Source organism: Tiliqua scincoides, chromosome 9 (genome assembly GCF_035046505.1).
Source record: "Tiliqua scincoides isolate rTilSci1 chromosome 9, rTilSci1.hap2, whole genome shotgun sequence".
Classification (NCBI taxonomy): domain Eukaryota; kingdom Metazoa; phylum Chordata; class Lepidosauria; order Squamata; family Scincidae; genus Tiliqua; species Tiliqua scincoides.
This window is the reverse complement of record NC_089829.1, coordinates 406,491-431,190: the sequence shown is the minus strand read 5'-3', so window position 1 is coordinate 431,190 and position 24,700 is coordinate 406,491. Positions and strand designations below refer to the sequence as shown.

General features: G+C 49.3%; 1 protein-coding gene across 2 annotated transcripts; it reads left to right on the top strand.

Annotated features, from left to right (window-relative positions):
• The first annotated feature begins 6,488 nt into the window (after positions 1 to 6,488).
• Positions 6,489 to 22,747, top strand: MICOS10 (mitochondrial contact site and cristae organizing system subunit 10). 2 transcript variants are annotated; one of them, XM_066637438.1, is made up of 4 exons: positions 6,489 to 6,870; positions 8,849 to 8,987; positions 19,647 to 19,694; positions 20,850 to 20,939. In XM_066637438.1, the coding sequence occupies exons 1-3, from the start codon at positions 6,804 to 6,806 to the stop codon at positions 19,690 to 19,692; spliced, it is 252 nt and encodes an 83-aa protein (XP_066493535.1). In that variant the 5' UTR covers positions 6,489 to 6,803; the 3' UTR covers positions 19,693 to 19,694; positions 20,850 to 20,939. The 2 variants fall into 2 exon arrangements, with proteins under 2 accessions (XP_066493535.1, XP_066493536.1); XM_066637439.1 differs by lacking the exon at positions 8,849 to 8,987 and adding an exon at positions 22,508 to 22,747 and having other exon boundaries at positions 6,766 to 6,870; positions 20,850 to 20,959.
• Positions 22,748 to 24,700: the final 1,953 nt, after the last annotated feature.

The window sequence follows — 24,700 nt, the reverse complement described above, 5'->3', positions numbered from 1 at the left end:
AGAAGTCCTAAGGATGAGACAGGCCATGTGAGACAATTGGAGAAAATCAGTTTTTGTTTGTCAGCAAAGGCCCTTGTGAGTACTTGGAACAGCATGAACTCTTCTGAGGGCCTCAGCTGTCCTATGCCAAGATGGTCCAGAAGATGGATGGGATATTAGCTTAGTGATGGTGCCTCCGCTTTGCATTCAAAAGTTCCCAGGTTCAACCCTACTAGGTTCAACCCTAGCATCTCCAGGCAGGGCTGGGAAAAGGCTTCCTTCAGTAGGGTAGATAACACTGGGCTATGTAAAGCACTGTCCTCACTCAACAGGAACAAGCTTCCTAAATCAAAAGTTTTCTTCCATCACCAATGTAAATTTTATGCACAAGTTGTTCCCCCCCCCCCAGTGAGTTGTAAGCAATGAATAGCTGAGTTATTAGAATGAGTCTAGTATGTCTCTGGGTTTCCAGGAGGCATTTGGCCGTGCTACTGTTGGAAACAGGACGAAATAGGAGCTCAGGTCTGATTCACCTGGGACTGGATTGTCAACTGATCAGAAAAAAAAAACCCAAGACCCAAACTGCTTCTGTGTCTTCAAGAGAACTCAGATGGCAATCCTATCCTCACTTACCTGGGAGTAAGTCCCTTTCACTATAATGGGGCTTACATCTGAGTAGACATCCATAGGATTGGGCTCTCAGGCTGCACTTACCTGGGAGTAAGCCCCATTGCACTCAATGGGATTTACCTCTGAGTAGACATGCATAGTATTGAGCTGTCAGCAGAAATCAGCAAGTTAGGCTTTTCACAGCCTAAAGGTAAGCATTATTGCCAGCTCATATCTGCAGATGAAGTTACTGTAAAAAGTACTGGGTCAGGAGAGGTAAAAAAAACAACAACAAATTTAAGCCAGATAATTATCATCATCCTCAGGGCTGGCAGAAAAGCAGCACTTTGTCTAGCCTGAGAGCAACATCTCAGTCTGAGATATTGAGGGTAGGGGAGACATGTGGCCAAAGACCCATCTCTCCAGTTTGTTAACTGGATTGCATAAGTAAAACATGTGCCCAGAGAGAAGATAGCTCTCATTGAAGCAAAAAGGAATCTCAGCACACCCCAAAAAGAGAGCCTCACAAAGAGATTAGCCCGACAGCTTAACGTCTTTGTAAAGCCGTCTCCGTGTGCATTCAATCAGTGGTGTGTTTGATCGCTATGGCCAATGACGGCACACTGCATGTGCACACCGGTATGTTTAAACAAAGCAAGCGCATCGGTGTGCTGCTTTCCACTCTTTGCACTGGAAAGTATTTCTTTGTGGTGAGCTGGTATTTTTCAGAGGGGCAGAGTTACCCTACCTGACTTTTGCCAGGGCAAATTATCCTCCCTCCTTCCAGCAGAGGCTGGTGACTAGGAGTCTAACCCAGAACAATAAATTGCAAAGTTGCAGTGGGTAGCCTCCACTGTGGGTGAGGCTGCATGCCCTCCAGTTAAATATTTAAGGGCGCAATTCTAACCCCTTATGTAGGGCAATTACTGTACACTGCAGACTGTGATTCTACATAGAATCATAGAGTTGGAAGGGGCCTCATAGGTCATCTAGTCCAACCCCCTGCCTTAGGCAGGAAATCCTCTGAGAGCATCTCCAACAGGTGCTTGTGGAGCCTCTGCTTGAAGATCTCCAGTGAGAGAGAGTCCACCACCTCTCAGCAATCCGTTCCACTGCCGAAACGCCCTGACCCTCAGGAATGTTTTCCTGATGTCTAATCGAAACCTCCTCTCTTGCAGTTTGTATATTCAGAAACGTTCAGAAACTGTTTGTACATCAGAAACATTCTGATCCAGTGTGAACCCAGTCCTCAACTCAATCAGTGTTTTCCACCCATTGGCAGGTCACAATATGGCAGGTGAAACTTGGCCCTACTGCCAGGGTGACCGCATGGTGCTGTCCTATCTGGCCCTATCCTGCATCAAGTGGACAAGGCAGGAGGTGGTCATGCACCAGTGGGTGAGACATGACTGTGCTATTACCTGCCCCTCAAAGAGGTTTTTTCCAAGCAGAGCCACAACAGTGGGGTGCATGACTCGAACTCAGGCCACAGGCCACACAGTGGTGGGGGGCATAATCTCTGCACGAACCGTCACCTCCATTACCCCTCCTCCTCCTGCTCCACAGACTGGAAACAGAAGAGGGGAATGAAGTGATGCCCAGAGAAAAGGAGTGTGGTGCGCCCACCTCTCCCCCACACTTCTTTCAGTCCACCCCCCTCTATCCTACCACTTTCTTCTTCTCTGCATTTCCTCTCCCACTCTGTCTCCCACTTTCTTTTCCATTCAGGACGGCAGGAGGAGCAAAAGCTGGCACATTACCAGATAAGAGATGAGCAGGGTTTGGCAAACTGTCTCAGGTGCCAGGAGGTCTTGGTTAGCCTTACTGGAGCTTGAAGCCATGGTTCCCTAAGTCCGACTCACTTTCCACTTCCTCTTGCCCTCAAAATTCACCCTCCCCTCCTTTCCCTTCTATTTATTTATCAGGTTCACATTATGGAAAGTGCTTGTAAACTTCGCACAATGCTGTAAGAGGATTTGGAAACAGCGTCATCCAATAATAAATACCCATGATTGTATTGGATGGGTTTGATTGCGGTGTGTATCTATGGCAACTGTGAGGAGAGAAGCCCTGACCTCTGTACGCATCATGCTCCTTCACCAACTTTTCCCAGGAGGTGGGAAATGGATTCAGGACTGTTAATGGAAAACATCTTCCAGGCCCTTCTCTGATTGCCTGGTGACTCCTAGATTACAAAGAAGCAGACAGAATTTGCAAAAAGAGATGGTGGACTTTGAGAACAATTAGGCCAAAATACTTCCCATCTCTTGCAAAGAGAAGTCTGCACCCCAGAGATCCAGCGCATGGCTGTCAAAGGCGAGGAAGGGGGAGCAGGTTGACATAATGCAATCCACTTTCAAGAAAGGCTTGGTGCTAAGTGGGTAAGGCTCCCTTCAGGTGGCCAACTGACTGCAAGTCAAAGGAAGTTTTGCTGCGTTCAGTGGGGTTTACGCCAAAGGATGTGGTTTGCTTGGCAGCTTTCATTTCTACACATGGTGACAGAGGCCAAGAGATTGTGCTGGGCTGTTAAAACCTGAAACTTGTCCCACTTCATACTGGAGATTGGTTGTAGTTTCCCTGGAGTGAGGAGAAAGTTCTCTGCACGTACTTAGAGTCCTTTCTTGCACCTCTTTTTCTGGGACGAGTTCAGTCCTCAGTGCAATGTCATCTTGTGTATGCTGCTCACAGATTGCATTCTTGTGGGTTGTATAGGGAAGCAAAATGCCACACAATGGGGCAGAGGGAGAGATGTCCACACCTGAAATTCTTGTTGATCAATGATTCTTCCATAAGCATACAAGTTTCTCTAAGGGTGTGCCTGAAGGACAGCGTCCTTGGCAAATGGCCACATTTGCTTTTGATAGAACCTTTGTGTTCAGACACACATGGTACTGAATACGGTATCATTTGCTGGAGCAAATGGCAGAAGAGGGTTCTTGCCTTTTGGTGTCATTGGTTGTAAAGAGGACGCTGGAGAGCAGGGCTCCTCTGAAGAGCCACCTTCCTTATCAACCTCCCCAAGGCCTACAATTGTCATCACAGACCCTGCTCTGCCAGTTGTTTGGTGAGTGCCAGAAACGGGGCTCTTTTGGCAGTGGCACTGCTCCCTGGGGAGCTCTACCAAATCCCTGCACTCCGTTTCTAAACTGTTGTTTAAAACATTCTTATCCCATAATAAAGGTTTCTCATAACTGTTTGTTGGGTTTCGTTGTAATGATTTTTGCTTGTCTGCTTTAAAATATATGTCTGTATTTAAAAATATAAAGAAGTGTGTCGGTGTGTCGGTTGCAGAAGTGTGGTCAATGCTGCCCATCCATAACAGGGATATGTGGGGGGGGGGGCAGGAGAGGCAGAGCCTCCCCACCAGAGTCCTTCAAAAAGTGCTGCCGCAGGTGAGGTGTGCAGGCATTCACGACCCAGTGCTCTGCCTCACTTGCCCCCCCACTGCACGACCCGGATTCAGGAGGCCTTGTCTTAGGCAGTGGACTCAAAACACATAGATCTCAAAACAGGATAGATCTTAGGATCTCAAAACACATAGACGAACAGGCCTTGCTGAGGGAGAGTCAGCATGGCTTCTGTAAGGGTAAGTCTTGCCTCACAAACCTTATAGAATTCTTTGAAAAGGTCAACAGGCATGTGGATGCGGGAGAACCCGTGGACATTATATATCTGGACTTTCAGAAGGCGTTCGACACGGTCCCTCACCAAAGGCTACTGAAAAAACTCCACAGTCAGGGAATTAGAGGACAGGTCCTCTCGTGGATTGAGAACTGGTTGGAGGCCAGGAAGCAGAGAGTGGGTGTCAATGGGCAATTTTCACAATGGAGAGAGGTGAAAAGCGGTGTGCCCCAAGGGTCTGTCCTGGGACTGGTGCTTTTCAACCGCTTCATAAATGACCTGGAAAGAGGGTTGAGTAGTGAGGTGGTAAACAACACCAAGCTTTTCCAGGTGGTGAAGACCAGAAGTGATTGTGAGGAGCTCCAGAAGGAGCTAATTGGGTAAGAGGCACTTTTTCAAGTGGGTGCTCCTCTTTTTAGCAGGGGGAGAGTAACTGGCCCACCTCACCCCAGCACTGTCTGTTCTAGTGGCTGTCTGCTGGTATTCATTTGCATCTTTTTAGATTGTGAGCCCTTTTGGGACAGGGAGCCATTTAGTTATTTGATTTTTCTCTGTAAACCGCTTTGTGAACTTTTAGTTGAAAAGCGGTATATAAATACTGTTGATTGATTGATTGGTTGATCTCTCCAAACTGGCAGAATGGGCAGCAAAATGGCAGATGCGCTTCAATGTCAGTAAGTGTAAAGTCATGCACATTGGGGCAAAAAATCAAAACTTTAGATATAGGCTGATGGGTTCTGAGCTGTCTGTGCCAGATCAGGAGAGAGATCTTGGGGTGGTGGTGGACAGCTCAATGAAAGTGTCAACCCAATGTGTGGCGGCAGTGAAGAAGGCCAATTCTATGCTTGGGAGCATTAGGAAAGGTATTGAGAACAAAACAGCTAATATTATAATGCTGTTGTACAAATCAATGGTAAGGCCACACCTGGAGTATTGTGTCCAGTTCTGGTCACTGCATCTCAAAAAAGACATAGTGGAAATGGAAAAGGTGCAAAAGAGAGCGACTAAGATGATTACAGGGCTGGGGCACCTTCCTTATGAGGAAAGGCTATGGCGTTTGGGCCTCTTCAGCCTAGAAAAGAGACGCCTGAGGGGGGACATGATTGAGACATACAAAATGATGCAGGGAATGGACAGAGTGGATAGGGAGATGCTCTTTACACTCTCACATAACACCAGAACCAGGGGACATCCACTAAAACTGAGTGTTGGGAGATAGAACAGACAAGAGAAAATATTTCTTTACTCAGCGTGTGCTTAGTCTGTGGAACTCCTTGCCACAGGATGTGGTGACAGCATCTGGCCTGGACACCTTTAAAAGGGGATTGGACAAGTTTCTAGAGGAAAAATCCATTACGGGGTACAAGCCATGATGTGTATGTGCCACCTCCTGATTTTAGAAATGGGCTATGTCAGAATGCCAGATGCAGGGGAGGGCACCAGGATGAGGTCTCTTGTTATCTGGTGTGCTCCCTGGGGAACTTGGTGGGCCGCTGTGAGATACAGGAAGCTGGACTAGATGGGCCTGTGGCCTGATCCAGCGGGGCTGTTCTTATGTTCTTAACTACAATTCCCAGGAAGGTCTCTTGTTATCTGGTGTGCACCCTGGGGCATTTGGTGGGCCGCTGTGAGACACAGGAAGCTGGACTAGATGGGCCTTTGGCCTGATCCAGTGGGGCTGTTCTTGTGTTCTTAACTACAATTCCCAGGAAGCCTTGCAGGTCTTCTTGTTATCTGGTGTGCTCCCTGGAGCATTTGGTGGGCCGCTGTGAGATACAGGAAGCTGGACTAGATGGGCCTGTGGCCTGATCCAGCGGGGCTGTTCTTATGTTCTTAACTACAATTCCCAGGAAGGTCTCTTGTTACCTGGTGTGCTCCCTGGGGCATTTGGTGGGCCGCTGTGAGATACAGGAAGCTGGACTAGATGGGCCTTTGGCCTGATCCAGCGGGGCTGTTCTTATGACTAATGGAGGTGCTGGTGCTCTGACACCCGCTGTGCCTGGACTGGAGAAGGGGTCGGTGGGGAAGGAAGTGTGGAGGCGAAGAGGGCGGGGTCTCTTCTCTCCCCCGCACTCCTCTTCCACTGGGAGCTGCAGAGGGTGGCGCATCACCAGGAAAGGGGGTGCATTCGGCTCCGTTTCGCTCCCCCCGCCGGGAAGGGAGGGGCAGCTTGCCCGCCCCGCTAAGCCTCCCCGCCGGACTGAGCGCTCCGCCCCCCTCCAGCTACGCCACCCGCATGGAGAACGAAGGGACCCCCCCGGCTTTCGCTTCTGCATTCGAAGCGCGCCTGCGCCTGCGCGGAAGGAGGATGGCCGTGGATGGAACAGCTCGACAGCCACCCCATCTCCCTCTCGGGCCTAGCAGGCAGAGCAGCCAAGGTCAAGCCGGGTTACCCTTGGCAACAAGGAGTCCAGTGGGCGGGGAAAAGAACGACGGAAACGGAAAAGGCTCTGCTTGCCCCTTCCCCGCCCCACACAGCCTCGCGAGAGTTGCCCCGTGTGGTTGGATCGGCGGCGGATCTCGCGAGACTTGGGTGTCGGCGGGCGGGCGGAAGAGGTGAGTGACAGCTGCAGGAGGCGGCGGCGGCGGCCAAGATGGCGTCGGAGGGAGAGGTGGGCAGGAAGTGGGACCGGTGCCTGGCGGACTCCGTCGTCAAGCTGGGTAAGGCGCCCGGGCGGGGGCGGTTCTTGGAAGGCGTCCTGCTGCCGCGGCCCCTGCTGCCCTCGGGCTGCCTGCGCGCCCGCACTGAGCGCGGGGAGAGCCCGCGGGACCAGCCCGGGCCCGTCCGGCCCGGTCCGGCCTCCTGCGTCTCACGGGCCCCCAGAGGCCGCGTCCTGCTGCCGCTCGCGGTCTTGCCCGGACCTCTCAGGCTCGGAGGCTGCGGGCGAGCGCCGGGGCTCGCGGCCTGCGCTGGACTTTCCTCTCGCCTGCCCAGCCCCAGCACGACGCCTTGTGGCAAGGAGTCCCGCCGGCCGGCCGCTCGCTCGCAGGCCCTGCCCCGGAGGGTCCGCAGTGCACACACCGGCAGGCGAGCAGGGCAGGGGAGAGCGCCGGGGGCAGGAACGAGCACGGGAGGCCCTTCCGGTCTTCCCTTCTCCGTCCCTGCCTGGGGCTTCCAGTCCGGGAACTGCCAGCCCTTCCGGACAGTCCTGGTGCTGCGCAAACTGGCCTTGGCAGGTGACTGCCGGAAAGCAGCCCTGGAGCTTCTCAGTCTTCCCTGACTAAGTGTCATCACACCCTGTTGGAAGCAGCGCATCTCCGGCATAGCTGGCTCAGTGCTGGTAACTGGACAGTGGGGAGAACGGGAAGGAGATTGGGGGACATAGCGGCAGAGTTTTCCACCTTTCACTGGGCCGTACTGGGCTTTGGAAGCTTCCTTCCGTGTGCTCTGATTCCTTTCCAGGCGAAGAGCTCTGCTCTGCTCTGCCCAGGCACTTCAACCTGCCACGAACCCTTCAGCGCTTGTGCGCCAAACTCTTTGAAATGAGTGTTGTGTAAGAATTCCCAGAATATTGCGCCCTGAGTTGGCTGCAGTTGTGAGGTTTCCATCTACAGCCAACTCCCATCTTCCCGTACTGGGAAAATTGCTTCTGAGTTTCGTGTTATGTTATAAAACATGTTTGTCCCTGGCCGGTGGTAAGAGAACATGACTCTATTTGAATTGCAAACAAGTTAATATCTGATTTATGCCTGTTGTTGCAACCCTATCTCTCCCATCTGTTGTGCAGGTATTAATTTGATTGTAAAGGAATGGCAGTGACAGAATGGGGTTGAGGGAAAACTTGCTTTGTCAGTGGTTAAGGATATGCGATAAGAGCCATGCTGGACAAGGGGGGGTGTCCATCTTCATCTAGAGCCCTGATCCCAGCAACAAGCAGCCAAGTACGTCTAGTGCCCTCAAAAGGGGCATGAAAGTATCAGTCCGCACCATATCGCATTCAGAGGTAAACTGCTCGTGAACATGAGAGATCTATTGGCTGAGACACCCTCCATGAATTTCTATACTCTTATTTAAGCCATCTAGAAAAATTGTGGTGCTCTCTTTTCCAGAAAGTAGGTTTAGGAACATGCTTCATGTTGTTTAGATGATGATTTTTAAATGCACAAAGTATCACTGTGTGTGTGTGCTGAGAGGTGGGCTTGGTGAGCCTCATGCCACTGTGATGGCTAATTTTGCGATAATTGAGGCAAGGGTAAACTTAAACTGCCCCATCTTAAAGTTGCAGTTTGACTGACTTCAGGTCTAGTGCTGCATCCACCTCTTCTCTGAGGCTTTGTGGCTTAACTCCATGATCCTTATCCCCAACTGTACTCAGAATTAATTGCACATAACCACATTTGCTGTCATTCACCCCTTGCTGTGCTCCTCTCTCTTCCAGTCCTTTCCAGTCTCACTTGCAGATGACTAAACTGCAAGCTTCTGAGGGGTGGTGAGCATTTACAGAACTCCTAAGAATTGATGGAAAATCAACTGGAGTTGACTGATGGCATTTTAGCCTATGGTGGTTGCTTTTGGGATCTTGATAAACTCTGCTGTGGGGCTGAGGCAAAGGCCCACTGGTCTCTGTCCCTGCTTTTCAAAGAGAGCTTTACAGCATGTGGCTATTGTGCTTAATCCTGATTCCTTCCAAATCTGAAGGGGAAAAAGCTCTACTGAATCCAACTGCCAAAAGTGAACCCTACTTGGTATCGTCCTTCCCACTGTGGCCAATCAGATGCCCCCAAGATATCCCCAATCGGGACCAGAAAGCAACAGTCCTTCCTGGTTTGTCTCTGAGGTAACTGCCTTTGTATGTGGAGGTTTCATTCAGCCATGGTGGCCAACAGCTTGGAAAGATGTGTACAAACTATTATTTATACTGAAAATGTCTATATCCTGCCTTTCTGTCCCATAGAGCAGTGTTATTTAAACTGTGAGGCACGGCTCCCTGAGGTGCCACGAAGGTACAAGGGAGGCGCGGGTTGTCACACCACCGTTCCTCGGCAGAGCCCCTCTGTCTTCTGCGCTTTTTTTAAAGCAGAAGAAAGGGGGGTTGCTCAGCTGCTCCCTCCAAGAGGGACTGCAAGAGTGGCTGCTGCTGCCTGCCCTCCTCTCCCAGGCTGCCACCTTCTGTGTCCTCTTCGACTCCAACCCTCCAGCTGGCAAATACCGAGTATGCTCAGTTTGCAGTCCTTGCAGACGTCAGAAAGAAACCCTCATTGATCCTTGTCTGGTTGGTTCCTAGTTCCCAACCTGGGATTGCTTCTCATCAAAGTGAAAACTCTCTTTTCAACCCCCTCCCTCTTCCACTCCCCCCTTCCGTTCTCCAAACCTTCCCGCTTTCCTCCCCCTCCCCAAATAAAACCTTCCTATTTTACCAGTCACCAGGGCTCTTAAAGCTGTTTCCATGCAGTTGGCAAAGGGGGGGGGGGGAGATAGAGACAAGCACACACTTTACTTGGCCAAGAGCAGAAAAAGTTTTTCTTTTTTTAAAAGAAAAAAAAGTTTTTGAAGCGATTTATTAATCTTGTTGTTTGACTGAAGAGGAGAGGCTGTATTTTTAAAGTGATGAATCTTGCTATTTGAAGGGAATACTTATCAGCCATTGATGAAATGATTGCCAGCCCAATCCTATCCACTTTCTTGGGAGTAAGCCCCATTGACTCTCATGCATAGGATTCAGCTGTGCATCTCCTAGTATAGAAGACAAATCAGCCTCCTAACCAAACCCTTGTCAGCTCTGATATATTTTCATAGTTTATTTTTGTTTTCCCCAGCTGCTGGAAAAATTTAATTACATTAAATTAATAAAGGGTTCAATCCTATCCAAGGAGAGCAGGAGAAATAACTAGTTGGATTGGGGTCCACGCGCGCGCGCGTGTGTGTGTAATGTTGGTCAGACTGGGTTGTTCACAAACTTCATTTGATAAAACAATTCTATTGGTATGCTTACAAAGTTAATAATAATAATAATAATAATAACAACAGGTATTTATATACCGCCTTTCTTGGTCTTTATTCAAGACTTTATTCAAGGTGGTTTACATAGGCAGGCTTTTATTTAAATCCCTTATTAAATAGGGATTTTTACAATTGAAAGAGGGTTCTTTCTTTCAAGAACCACTACATTCAAGGTGTTTCATTCCGATCTGGCTTCACATTCTGGCCTCCATCCTCCCACGCTCAGAGCAGATGGAAATAGCTCGGCTTCAGCTTGTCAGCTGCTTCAAGGTCGCACGGTGCTGGTGGCCTCGAACTGGCGACCTTGTTGATGTTATCTTCAGGCAGACGGAGGCTCTACCCTCTAGACCAGACCTCCTGCCCCAGTTAAAAAAGTTAAAAAAACAGAGTCCTCCCGGACCAGACAAAATCTACCTATTCTAGCATCCTGTCTCCAACAGTGATCAGCAGCTGATCATTTATAAAGCATTTATACTGCTGTGTATTAATAATATATTTTAATATCTGCATTTAATTAATATGATTAATATAATTAATATTAATATAGTAAATATTTCTGGCCACTTCCTGTTCAATGATGTCACTTCCAGCCCTCAGGAACATGATGGGGAGTCATGACCGACAGCCACGGGGGTCAAGGGAGCCACGGGCCGGAAAAGTTTGAGTACCACTGCCATAGAGATTCTGCTAAAAATGTATTTAAAATGAGAAGAAAATAACAGTCACTGAACAAGCGTTTACGTAAAACCTTTTGAGCTGACTTCTGCAAAGAAAAGACAGGAGAATCTGGTCCGGTGCAGCCTCGTTTTTCCCTTCTCCTTTGGCTCCCTTTTGTGTCTATGGGCCATGGGCAAAGCCTTTGGATCCTTGGGGTATCGTTGCGCAAACAGCTTCAGAGACTTAAGACTCTTGGGGGTGTGGATATGTGTGCAAATGCCCCCACATCTGATAAATTGACGCACCTCCTTGTTGGCGAGGATCAACCTTCCTCTTGCGCAATGAATGTACGTGATTTTTCTCAACCAGAGGCACGCCAGATTTTCCCAGCAGACGTTTCTGATCAGCCATGGTGCAGCTGCTGGATCGGGCTGGAGTCGTGTTTAGGCACGGGCCCTTGGCCCAGAGTACAAGGGGGAACAATCATGCTATGTTCACGTGTATCAGAAATTAATATAAGTCTGCTGGGAGCCAGAGCTGAAGTTGCAGAGGCAAGCATATTTCATAGATCAGAGTTATCTAACTGGCAATTAAATTCTGAACCCACCAGGGCCTCAGAGAATGCTCTGGGAATTCTTAAGGTTGCTGTAGCACTGATGTGAAGCAGGTGTGGATGAGCTCCATCCATTGTGTACATTCCGTACAGCCAGGTCTTGTACAAAAGTGTACATTCCGTACAGCCAGGTCTTATAGGACTGCAGACAGTGTCTGCGTTATCATGCAATGTTAGTGTTGCATCGCTCCATTTTTCCTGCAAGAATCCAGGCTAAAGATTCCTGAAGACCAGCATCCTGCACTTCTGCAGGGGCTAGCCAAATGCTTCTGCAGAGACTCCATCTGTCCTTGCTCGCTGTTCTCCAGTATCTGTTACTGAGTGGTGTAGTACCTCTGAACCTGGAAGTCCTACACAAGCATCATGATCTACCAGAGGAGGCCTAATCCCCTTTTTAAAGCCATCCAATTCAGTGACCGTTGCCCAGCTTGTGGCAGTGTGCTCTGTAAAGTGGTAGTGCATGGTGTGAAGAAGGGCTTCCTCTGTCTGTGAGTCAGTTTCACGAGATGACCCTGAGTCATACTATTGCATGAGAGGGAAGAGAAGCCTTTTGCAGCCTCCCCAACGCTCAGCATGTCTGGGTCGTATCAGTGTCTGTGTGGGAGGCCTCTTGGCAACCCTGTGTGTGACACTTTGTTCCATGATGAAAGAGTCATAAGTGTCAGGAGAGAATTAATTTGTTGAATAGGCTACCATGTGATGGGGTGATGGCCACTGGATTTGAGGGCTTTCAAAGGGCATGAGAGTTGGTATCAAGATCTGGTTGCCAAGAGTGTGAGAAGTGCTGCGTCAGTTTGGATGGCAGAGGCAGAACTTGTGGAGGTGATCTGTGATATAAATTAAATAACTAGGTATTTATATACCGCCTCTCTGGTAATCAGATTACTCCTCTGACCTGATTCAAGGCGGTTTACATAGGCAGGCGTTTCTAAATCCCTCAAGGGGATTTCTACAGTCATAGAGGTTCTCTCTTTCAAGAACCAACAACATTTCAGAATGGCTCTTCCTGGTTTGGTCTCACTTCTGGCCGACTGGTTTGATATCTCCAACTGCAAACACATTTTAGCCCCGTGCCCCAATGTGCACACAGACCCACATGCACAGTCTTTCATCAGAAACAGTGCTTTGAGGTTTTCAGTGTCACTTTGACACAAATGAATGCAATAAGTGATTTCTGAGGGTATTTCCCCTAAAAAGAACCCCAAATGTTAGAAAAGCAGTTAAAGCAAACTTTCCACTATACCAGGGTCTCCAAACCCCGGCCCAGGGGCCAGATGCAACCCACAGCAAGCCTTTTTGCGGCCCATGGCCAACCTCTTGTCCTTTGAAAGTCTCTGGCCCACTCAACTGAACATGACCAGAACTGTGCTCTGATTGTGTCTGGAGGGTCTTCTGAGGGCCAGAGAGGTTGAATAAATGAGCCCATTAATTCATTCATCTATGTTCCATCTCTAACTTATTTATTTAAATTTTATATTGAAATTTTTTTCCAGCCCTCCACACCACGCTGAACATTTGATGCTGCCCTCTGGCCAGAAAGTTTGGAGACCCCTGCACTATACCACAAACATTGCCTGCTGCCTTGCTGTGCTGCTGGGCTGTGCCTCTTTTTATCTTCTCTCTGTGCTGCTGGACTGTACCTCTTTCTGTCCTTTTAGTATTAATTCCCAGTCATTGTTCTGAGATCTGATACTGTGTCATGAGAGAACTTGTAAGAATAAAGACAGCTGGGAGCTTGTAGTGCTCGCTTCGGGAGGTTGCTTCATGTGTCTCTGGGTGATTTCCTTGTCCAGCTGAGCATTCATCTTCTGCAGGGGTGGGGCTAATGCTGCTTCTTTGCATCTGGATCGTCTGTTACTTCCCCCCTGAAGAGACTTGGTGGGGATATTTGCCTTTGCTGGAAATCGCCTGTTGTGTCTCTGCATGCTCTGGACTAGGCTTCTTCCAATCAAGAGACTTGCTCAGGGTAATGCAAAGTCTCTGTGGTGGGACTAATTATTGAAGGTGAGCTTTCTCTCTTTTTCCACTTTCACAAAGGGAGTTACAAGTTGGAACAACTGTTTCTCATTGTTCCCGCGAAGCATCGACAAGCAAAAATCGGCTGAGAGCCCGCTTTGAAATTGTCTCTGCAGTGGATTTTGAAATGATTAAGTGAAGGAAATGATTTAAGCTTGTTAATCTGTTTGTCATTCATAAAGCAACTGAAGGAAAATTTCTTGTTTCCTGGCACGCATTTCAGAGTGAGTCCTCAGATGCGCCTTGAGAGCAGTACTGCCATTTGGAGCCATGCCTGTGCATGACCAGGCAGCGGCCTGCGTGGAGCTCAGCAGTTGCCCACTCCTCACCGAAAAAGGCACCTCTTGCTTTGCCTCTAATTCCTGGTTTGTTTTCACATTGGATTTCTCTCTCTCTCTCTCTTTTTCTTTCTTTCTTAAAAAGCTCTTTCGTTTCCAAGAACACATTTAAGTTTTCAGTCTCATTTCTTTGCATCTCTAAATGTGGCAGAATTCACAGGTGCCACAGGGCACAGTGATGGCAGTCTGTTTGTACTGTGGAAGCTGAAAAACGGGAGAGCTGTTGCTCTCATATGCTATGGGGACAGCCACAGCAGACCATAACAAGCTTGCTGTGGACCAATATCTGGCTCTGCATGCAATGGTTTCCATCTGCTTCTGCAGCTTGGTGGTGTAATTTTTTACAGGCTTTTGTGTTTTTTCTCGGTCCAGAATTGTATGATGTTCCTCACAACAGAGCAAACATAGCTCTGGGCTGTGACTGAATATAGCAGCAGCTGTGCATGTGGGAGGGAGCGGCCAGTAAACCTTTTTGAAAAAAAAGGTTCCCAAGGTGGACTACAGGGACCACATTCCATTCAGAGACAGGTGTGTGTAAGAAAGGAGGGGGCTTTCTATACTTGCCCTGCTGTGAGTCTAAGGCATGTGTTGCTTAGTTCTTTTAAGAGACTCTAGCCATCTACCTGCTGCAAGACTTCCTTTGCAATTTGGTGTTAAGGAAAGCAGGTGCTGTTAGGAAGTGCTGCTTTCTGGCTAATTTTGCTCTATTGCCAGCTGATAATTTGCTTGGTGCCCTGAGAATTTGCATCCCACTTAAGACTGGCAATGAGGATGTAGCGGGAGAGACTCCTGACTTCAGCTTTGTTCCCCTCTGCCTTCCCCAACAACAATATTTGCATTGCAAGCTCCTTGAGGACAGACCCCCACCCCGTATGTGTGTTTTATACCTGGGAATCTCTGCCAAGCTCCATGTGCTCTAGTGGTTCTCTGCGTTGATTATGGTGATGACGATTGCAAGAAAGAAAAGGAGGTTCAGGCCAGTTCAATCCAAGTGGTGGTTGGGCTCTTGCGGATGTAGGGAAGCAGCCCGGCTTGTAGACAGATGTGCTTTGGCATGGAACTACGGGTCTCGCAGCATGCATGCCTCTCCCTAGAGGCACACACAGCCCTGGAGACAGCAAGCAGCCAACAGGACTGTTCTTGGGGCATCCTTGGACCTCCAATGATTGGTCTGGCGCTAACTAAGCAGTGCGCCTTTGGACAAGGTTGTCAGAGAGCCTGTTTCCAAAGGTGGCTCTAGTGAGCTTTCCCTCTTCTCCCCTGAAGCCCATTGCACCAGGGAGAGGCTAGAGCAGGCTGCCTGGCATGGCACAGCCCTCAACACTGGTTCTCTTCCATTTGTTTTCCTTGGAAATAAGACCTTTCTTGTCTTATCATTATGAAGTGAAAGGCTGGCCTCGAGGTAAAGCTCTTTAGTGGAAACAGCTGTTCCTTGGTTGGGTGGGAGAGCGACCTGTCGCCCTCTTAAAAGGAAATTGAGCGTGCAAGACCCGGGACCTGCATAAGCCATCCGAGATCCAGGCCACTGTCTGTTGCTCTGTGAAACGCCACACAGGCCTAAGTGTGCCAGTGCACAAACGCAGGGTTCCTTTGGAAAGGTTCTTGGTGGGGTTGAACCCCAAATTTTGGTTTCTTTCCCAAGAAAGATTGGCTCCTGCACTCTGTTGCTTTTTTGAAGTGGCAAAGGAGATGACCACGTAACCACAAGTGCTTCCTAGTGGAATAAAAAATTATTCACAGAAACAGATTCCTGAACTCAGTGGGATAAAAGCCTATAGTAGTAGTAGTAATAGTAGAACTTTATTGTCGTTGTGCAACAGCACAACGAAATTTATGCACCTTTGAGATACAAGCGTAAATATATACTACAATTCCAGCAATCACCCTCTACTCACTCACCCACACATTCTATACAACATGCATCATAATATAAAAACAGTATAACAAACCATAATGCCCAAGAGCCTGGTAACAACTATATCGCCTTATTCAACGTAATTATGGCTGTGGGATAGAAACTGTTCAGGAGTCGTGTGGTGCTGCTTTAATAGTTCTGTATCGTCCACCTGAAACCAACAGTTCAAAGAACTTATGAGCTGGATAGAAGGGGTCTCTCAGAATACGATGTGACTTCTGCAGACAGCGAGATGTATAGATGTCCTCCAAAGCTGGTAGATGAAGGGTGATGGTGTGCTGTGCAATCTTAATAATTCTCTGCAGAGCTTTTTTGTCCCCTGCAGAGCAATTTCCGTACCACACCAAGATATCATAGGTTAGGACACTCTCAATGGTGCAACGATAGTAAGACACAAACAGCTGCTGTGACAAACTTAACCTCCAAGCTTCCTCTGAAAATAGAACCGCTTTTGTGCCTTTTTTATCAACATGCTGGTGTTAAGGGTCCTCTGTGATGTAAATACCTAGGAATTTGAAACTAGCAACCCTCTCCACCTCCTCACCGTTTATGTATAATGGTGTGTGCACATCCCTCTTTTTCCGGAAGTCAATTATAAGTTCTTTAGTTTTTTTGCTTAACTGGTTTCTTGAAGGCATGGGGAGCAGATTTGGGGGAGGGGGAATCAAGCAAAAGCTATCCTGAGGTTGTTTATGGGGGGGAGGAGAAATCACTGCTTTATCCCATTCTCAGCGTAGTTGCCTGAGCATTTCACAGTGTCTTTCTGCGGTTTTTCATCTGTGGCCCTCCAGGTTGGATTGGCCAGCCCTGCAAATTGGTCTCTGAGCCCTGACCACTGCTTGAAGCCACCTGCCCATATCCTGCTGATGGAAGCCCACCTTGTGGCTCATCAATAGTCTGAAAATAGAAAAGCCAGAACTGTTCCACTCTCTCAAAACATCTGTCCGCACAGCTGGAAGTTCTGGTTCTCCGATGAGCAAGTGGCTCTTTTCACAGCCGGCAACAGACTTGACCTGTGAAGCTGTTCCTGGCCTTGATTCCACCGCATCTAGGGACCAGTGTGGGCTGACAGGGAGTAGGCTTGCCTTGGATCTGGGAGACCTCATTGCAGCTCCCCCCAGGGTTTTCTGGCCCCTTGGCCACTATTTTGCCCCAGCAGCCCTCCTCGCAGGGTGGTTGGAAGGGTGAAAAATAAAGGGTGTCATTGTGTTCCACGACAAGTGTCTTTATACTCATCGTGTCAGTGATCAGGACTGCTCTTCACTTTGCAATGCACATTGCACAGCTGTGGTGTTGCTGTATTCCAAGGGGAGTGAGCACCTTTCCCACCTTTGATGTTGTGACACTGGCGCCAACCTGACAGCTGGCGCGTGGGGAAGCAGGCAGTGAGTTGCCCATGCCTCTGGTGCTCTCTGGGTTTACCCTACTTGGGCTGTGGCAGAAGATCACACACCCCCAAACTGAATGGAAAATGTGGTGATGGAACGCAGCTATCTGTTGCTGTGTTGTAAATCATTTCTTATTGATTAGCTACCTTGTTTGAGTGGGCAGAGGGAGACAGGATGAGTGACTGTCTTTGGGCAGGAGGTCTGGTCTAGAGGGTAGAGCCTCCATTTGCCTGAAGATAACATCCACAAGGTCGCCAGTTCGAGGCCACTGGCACAGTGTGACATCTGCTCTGAGCGTGGGAGGATGGAGGCCAGGATGAAGGCCAGATCAGAACGAAACATCTGAATTTGTTGTGGCTCTTGAAAGATAGAGCCTTCTTTCAATTGTAAAAATCCCTCCGGGGATTTAAATTAGCCTGCCTATGTAAACCGCCTTGAATAAAGTCTTGAATAAAGACCAAGAAAGGCGATATATAAATACCTGTATTATTATTATTATAAAACACAGCCAACCCTGGCTTTTCTTGGAAAGCTGGATGGTTCAAGCAGATGCCCAGTGAGCTTGCTGTCCCCCGACCCTGTCCTGTGCTTGTGTTTGAAATAATTATTTTTCACTAAAACAGCTGGAATTCCAGTGGTGTTGCTCAAAAAAGCAGCTTAGCCGCACATAGTGCGGGAGGGAGTTGTTTGAGTCAAGGGTCAAGAGGCCAAACAGTTTGAGCGTTTGATGGATCCATGCAGATGGCAATTTGTTTCTAAATAGCATAAACACACTCTTTCCCCTCCTCGTGCCCCCCCAGTCCAGAACCAGCTGCTGAAAGGGAGAAAGAAATCGGTCATTGCTAACGGACATTTGTGATTTGAAGCCTTGGCTACAAACATTCCTTCAATAAGAACTTGCTTTGAATTGAAACGCCAATTTTTATTCTCGCCTTAAATTTGCAGACCCTTTGGGAGCAGAGACTTGCTTTTGTAATTCTGTCGGTCTCCATGTTCACTGACAGTGTACTTTAAACATTAGCTTGGACAGTGAATCTGGGCTGTGGTTTTGTGCAAGGTTCTAGTAGAGCTTAAGGAGAACCAGGCTGAACTCAGCTTTGTGTTCTTTGGTAAAGTTTTTTTGGTGTCTAGGTATATTGTTTTTTCATGCTTTTTTTTCTTTAAAGCAGGAAGAGCGACTGTTTAATCTGTCTTTGTGCTGTGACTGTTGGGCCAGTAAAGTCAACGCAGACTGCTGTGTCTCTCCGGGGTTTCAGGTGGATCCTTCCCAGTCCCACCTGGCACACGGCCAAGGGCTGGCTTGGGAACCTTTTGTGCGCTGAGCAGGTGCTCGCCACTGACCAGCCCCTCCCCAAGTGGTTGGGATCAAGTTTTGTGTCCCAGTTGGGTCCCACCAAAATTGTCACCCAGGGCTGGGCTTCAGAGGCTGTTTGCAGTGCCTTGGCACACCTGAAGCAGCAGTGCTCTGGAGCATGGGCCGATTGCATGACCTCTGCTGTCGACGAATGAAGTGCAGCCCGGATTGCTGATGTCAGGGCCTGGGTCTCACATGCACAATTTCCTTTTAAGAAGGCAACACATCACTCTGAAAGTGCCTCCCACCTGACCGAGGGGCATAGCTGGCTGTGGCAGCTGTTTCCACTAAAGAGCGGCCAGCCTTTGACTTCACAGCAATGCAACATGAAAGATCTCATTTGCAAGGAAAACTCATGAGGGGGCAGGGAATGAAAGCAGAGGGTTGTGCTGTGCCAGGCCACTTTGTCCTCTCTCCCCACCCCAGTGCGACGGCTGGAGGGGTGAAGAGACCACAGGGAGGGGTCAAAAAGTGTGGCTTTGTCTTTCTGTGATTGCTCCATCCACTCAGCTCTGAGGAAATGGCTACCTGGGCAGCCTCGTCCAGCAGTACCTGTCTAGTGTGCACTCTGCAGTGGTCTGAGGCCCTGCAAATGTCTAATGAGTGTGCCTGAAGGCCGCTTGCAGACTTCAGTTGCCCAAGCAAGAGGTGCTGGGGCTCATTTCAAAGCTCACAGCTCAGTGGCAGAGTGCATATTTGTGTGTGGAAGGGCCTGGGTGAATAAACCATTCAAAGACGAGAAGCTTCCTGAAACGAGATGTTTTTACAAATGCCAGAAAGCACTGTGCTGGGCAGATCTCCCACTGGGCAGATCTCCATGGGCTATGGCGTTCCACTATGGTGGTGCCACCCCAAGAAGTCTCCATCTCAGGGCTCCTCCAACTCAATCTTGCACAAAGGCGGGGCAGGGACTGGGCCCTCCAAAGCCAGTCTTCAGTTCCTGGGCAGGCTCAGTTGGCAGTTGCAAACTGGGCAGGCTTTCTGCTTCAGAGTGAATAGCGGAGGTCTCACAGCTCCCCCTGCCAGATGGTTTTGTCCCTGGAGCAGGAAGCAAGAGAATTTGGGACCCAGGAGGCTGGATGTGACAGGGCTTCTGGGGCGGCCCAAGAGGGTGGTTCTGGTGTGCTTGGGTTGTGAGAGCACTGCAGTCACCCTGCTGACTTGTAAGTCCTTCTGCAGGCTGTCTCCACTCACCTTCTCTCCGTTCTGTTGCAGGTGCTGGTTTTGGGCTGGGTATCGTCTTCTCAGTTATCTTCTTTAAAAGTAAGTGTCTCTCGGTACTCTGGAGCTGTTCTCTTTTCCTTGCCAATCCCTGAGAGCAGCCAAGAGCAGAACACACTCCCTGCCGGAGGAGCCCCAGGGGACCTCATCTGGCCCAGCATCCTGCCTCTCTCAGTGGTTGCCACCTGCCTCCTTAGAGGCAGCCCCCCAGCAGAAGAAAAGGGCTGTCTCTTGCCTTCAGTGCTGCCCTCCTACTGGCGCTCAGAGCTCTGCTGCCACTGACCCTGGAGAGGGCAGATGGTCCTCGCAGCTGTTGATAGACTTGTGCTCTGTGAATGTGTCTTAATTCCCTTTTAGAGTCACACAGACTGGTGGCAGTGAATTCTGCCCTGTTGCTGAGCTACTCAGAGAAGCTCTTTCTCCTGTCCTTCCAATTTGCAAGTGCCTTTTTTCCACCACTAACAGCTGTGAAACAGCAGCTGGGGGATCTGTTGATGGCCTGTCCCTCTCCGAGGCTACAGAAGCAGGTCATGTGGTCAGAGGCACTGGGGACTATTTTCTTTCTCACCTGCTTCCTCACTGTGAACCATTTGATAAACCTCACATGCCCCCTCCTGCTGCCTTAACTTTCAATTTGTAGAGGCAGGTTGATTGTACGCTCCTTGTAAATGCCATGTACGTGAATGGTGCTGTGTGACTCATGAGGAACCCCACCTGCTTCAGGATTCTCCACCCTCTGATCACAGCAGTTGCCCCTTTCTCTAAGTTTCTCTCCCTGGTCGCAGTCAACTTTCCCATAAGTAGGGCATGCTTGCCTCTTCCGCCTCCAGCTTTTTCCAAAATGCCTCATGGAGCAGAGGAAGCTTGTTCTTGCAATGCAGCTTGGCCTTTGGAAGAGGAAGAAGTTGCCTCAGTTACTGATTTAAAAGACAGGTTCCCCTGCCTTTCTAAGCTGCTAAAGTGACTCAGTTGCAAAACTTGTTAACCTGCAGCATAACAATGGCTGTCAAGGAGCAAATCTGCAAACTGCAAGTCGAGGAGGAAAGTAAAGTCCTGACTTGGTGCCTCAGAGTGTAGCACAGCTGATGTCGTACAAACCAGAATTCCCTCCTCCAGTTCTGGATCTCTGTAGACATCACTGATGGTTTGGGACCTCCTGTTGACGAGGAATGTTCTCTCGTTTTCCTGTCGTTCCAGGGAAGACATGGCCTGTTGCTTTTGGATCAGGGACAGGGCTAGGCATGGCTTACTCCAACTGCCAGCACGACTTCCAGTCTCCTTACCTTCTCCATGGGAGATTTGTCAAGGTGAGTCTTGGGGGACGGGCTTGCCTAGTTCAAAGCATACAGATGTACAAGGCCACCTGATATAGAGTCAGACCCTTAGTGCAGCTTGGTCTATGCTGGCTGGCAACTGCTCTTCAGGGGTTCAGATGAGCCTTTCCCAGCTCTGTCCAGAGGTGCTGCTAGGATCTGAACTTGGCCTGCAGAGCAAATGTTCTTCCTCTGGCACCATTTCTCCCCCTCCCCACATTTCCCAAAGACTTTGGCCTCTTACTGGGAGTTGCTTGAAGCAGTGCAACTTCCATAGGGGAACTGCTGTTTAGAATCCTGAACTGTACGTAGCAGGAGAGCCACTGGCAGGGTGCAAGAAAGGCAATTGGATTAACAAGGTGTGCAGGTGAGAATGGAGGGGCTCAGTAGTGGAGGTGTCCAAGTCTGGAGCTCTGGAGAGCTGATTGCCAGTGTAGGTAATGCTGATGGACCGAGGCAGCTTCCTGTGCTTGTGCTGGAGTTGGAGGGGTGTGCTAGCAGCCGCCATCTGTTGATGGACAGGCTTCTCCTCAGAACCACTTGGCTGCCCACATCGAACCTCAGGCGACGTTACGTCCCCTGCAGAACCATGGAGCAACAATAAAAAGTTTATAGCCATCGCTCTTGGCAGATTTCTCTCTTGTGCACACACGAAGCCCCCTGTATGGGGGCTGTATGGGGAGCAAACCACAAAACGCTCTTGGAAGCCAGTAAACACCCAGGATGGCAGTTCAGGGTTGGGCTCCCCTTTGGTACTTTAAGGTTGGAACTGTGTGTCCTCTGTGCCTGGAAGGTTTTACCTCCAAGCCTGGAGAAACAGGAATAAAGTGAACCCTCCATTGAACCAGCTTTGGAAATATCAGAAGCTAAGTTAAAAATGAGGTCTAAATGTTTGTGAAGTGTGTGCGTTGTCATAAATGGGCTTGGATTTAACTGACTTTTGGCACTGTCACCTCTCGCCCCCCCAAGTCCTTTAAATGGAGGGTTCACTGTAAATGCTAAGCATGCTCATTCTGTTCCCTGAACTGTTCTGAGCTGCCCCTTTAGGTGGTCAGGGGGCAGAATTTCACCCATGAGAACAGCTGTGACTGTTCTGGACTCTGGAAATCCCCAGGAAGGAATTGGAGCAGAGAAGCTGTAGTTGTCAGCACAGAGGTGGGCAATCATGTGAGGATCAGTGTCTTCAGGATTCACAGGGAAATCTGAATGTGGAGTCCATATTCAAATAGGGCTGCTTCTGGGCTGAGCATTCTGTGTCCTGCCCACCTACCTGGCTCCGTGTTGTCCGCAGCTGCCAGCCACTGTTCTCCAGGGTCTTTTCCAAACTTGCCTTGAGTCAGAGCTCTCCTCACTCCTTTCCCACCTCTTGCCAAAGCTTGGCTTGGAATTGGGCCCAGTGCCTTGGTGGGAGATCTCATGGGAGCCCCATGCCTGCTGCCCCGAGTTCTGTGATGGGAGGAAGGTGGGGAGTGAATGCACTAAGTCAAGCCCTGCTGCTGAGCTCTGAAACCTAACAGCAGGCGACCTCTTTCTCTCCTACAGGAGCAGTAACATGTGCCTGAAGCACTCCTCGGTGGCAGAGGAGCAGACCACACTTTAGCTATGCCTCGAGAATGTGGGAGCGGCCCAGCCTTGGGACAGCAGTCCTCGGCAGCCCTGGCCCCCCTGCTCTCTTCCACAGCGACCTGTCAGTTGTCTGCAACCAGACCTTGTTTTGTATCTTCTGGAGACTGCAAGGAAGATGCTGGTGCAAGGAAGTGAAATAAAAATGACACACCCCCAGCCCTTCTCCACTCCCTGCTTCTTCGTGCGTTGCCTTTTGTGTGTCAAGGGAAAATGTGTGGGACGGCTCTGCATTTGAACTGGCAGCTGCAGCCACCTGGTTAAACTCTGCTTCCAGAGTCATTCCCCCCCCCCCATCACAGCTGTCCTCCATTCCTCTCCCACACTTGGCCAGGTCTAGCTGAGTAACTTCAGTGGGGGGTGGAGAGTATTTCCACCTCACAGAGCAGCCGCTTTGTCTTTGCTGTTCTCCTGTGCCAGAGCAACTCCCTTTTAAGAGCTAAATAAACTTAGTTTTACGAGAGGCTCTGATCAGATCAGACGAGCCCCCTGCCTTGGATTGGGTATCCCAGATGCAAGGCAGTCTTTACAGCTGCCTGTCCTGCCTGTTTTCCTTTTCCATGGCTGTGTCTGCAAGCCCTGCCTGGGCCAGCTTGTGTCATGTAGAGTTTGGGGGAGTGCAGACGTGTTTCCAAAGGCAGTCCCAGAATCTAGGAGGGATTGGGCCTGATCCTCTGCAAATAGCCTTTCACTTCCTAACTCGGTATGCGCTGTCTGGCCCAAGAAGGGAGGTCAAGAACCGAAACACAGGCAGGAAAAAGTGCAAGCAACTAGTGCAAACAGCACAAAAGCAAGGCTTCCCTGCACTTCAGCAGCCTAAAAGGGAGGACCTTAGACAGTAAGTTGTCTTTTAAGAAGGAAAAGTTCAAATTGGAATGGAAGAAGTCTTGCTGAGTGGATGAATAAAACTGGTGCTGGAGCCAGACTTGTGGGCCATTCAGCTCAGGGTTGCCTGCACTGATTGGGAGCAGCTCCCGAGAACCTTATAGGGCTCATCTGTCTCAGAATGTTTTCTGTGGCCTTGTGCTTGCAAAACAAATGTCCACCACTAAGCTATCGTCATTTCTATGAGATTAGCCAGCAGGAAGCTCACAAGCGGTGCAATTCCAGTTATCCCCCCTTCCTGGTACTCAGAGGTTTACTGTACTGCCTTTGACCATGGGGGTTCTGCTTATTTGTTGCAACTCATACATGCTTAAAATGAAAAGACTTCACTTCTGCAGTGTCTTGGCAGCAGGGTGTTTTGTAATGCCAATGAACGCTACGCTCGAGCGGAAAGTGTCACCCTGTTCTGCCAAGGCTTGGGGTGTGGCAGTGAAACCTTCAGACATCCTCCTCTAAGGTCTAGTTCACACCAACGGCTGATGGGGCATGCTAAACCTGTTTTTTTGGCTGGTAGCATCGTGCATGGCAGTGGTGGGGGTCACGCGATGCATCCATCTAGTGGCCAAGTGGGAGAGAGATGGAATTATCTGTGTGTGGAAAACTTGCATGTGAGGGCAGAAGATGCCTGGCATGCTAGCTTTTTAAATGCAGGGAATTTTGAGTGCTTTTATGTTGATTATGAATCTTCCCTCCATCTGCAGTCCATAGGGCAGGTTTGCCATGAAACATGTTTGTGAGAACAGAGTGTTAGACTCAAGACTTTGGGAAAGAGAGAGAGGCAATTGGGAATGGGGGTTTTTGACAAGGGAGAACCTGCAGGACAGAGCCCCCCTTCTCCTGTGTTCCAGGAACACCCAGGTGTTTGGTGTAGTGCCAAAGATAGGTGTTGTGGTGGTGGGGCCCAAGTTTGTTTTGCTGGCATCACGCTGTGCTCCCCATCGGATGCCCTTTTGGGGGAAAATTTTTGCATCTATCCAAACAAATGGGAGTGGACCATCCCCGTAGAAGGCCGGCCTCCTCTTGTTTTTGTCTCCCCATGAGCAGGGTGGTGATGCCGGACCAAAAGCAACGACATATATGGGAGCAAAGCAGAGGGGTCATGGAAAACCTCCTCCCCCCTTTTTTAAAAAAAGTAAAGGAATGTTAAGTTTAGTAAATAAGGCTCATCTGGAAGCCATCACGTTCCTTCTCCCCTTTGTTCGAAGCAGTTGGAAATTGCTTGTTCCC

Coding starts and splice junctions, on each gene's coding strand:
- MICOS10 (XM_066637438.1), top strand. CDS start 6,804: ATGGCGTCGGAGGGAGAGGTGGGCAGGAAGTGGGACCGGTGCCTGGCG. Junction 6,871..8,848: donor GGACTCCGTCGTCAAGCTGG/GTAAGGCGCCCG, acceptor CCAAATCTGAAG/GGGAAAAAGCTCTACTGAAT. Junction 8,988..19,646: donor CTTCCTGGTTTGTCTCTGAG/GTAACTGCCTTT, acceptor GTTCTGTTGCAG/GTGCTGGTTTTGGGCTGGGT.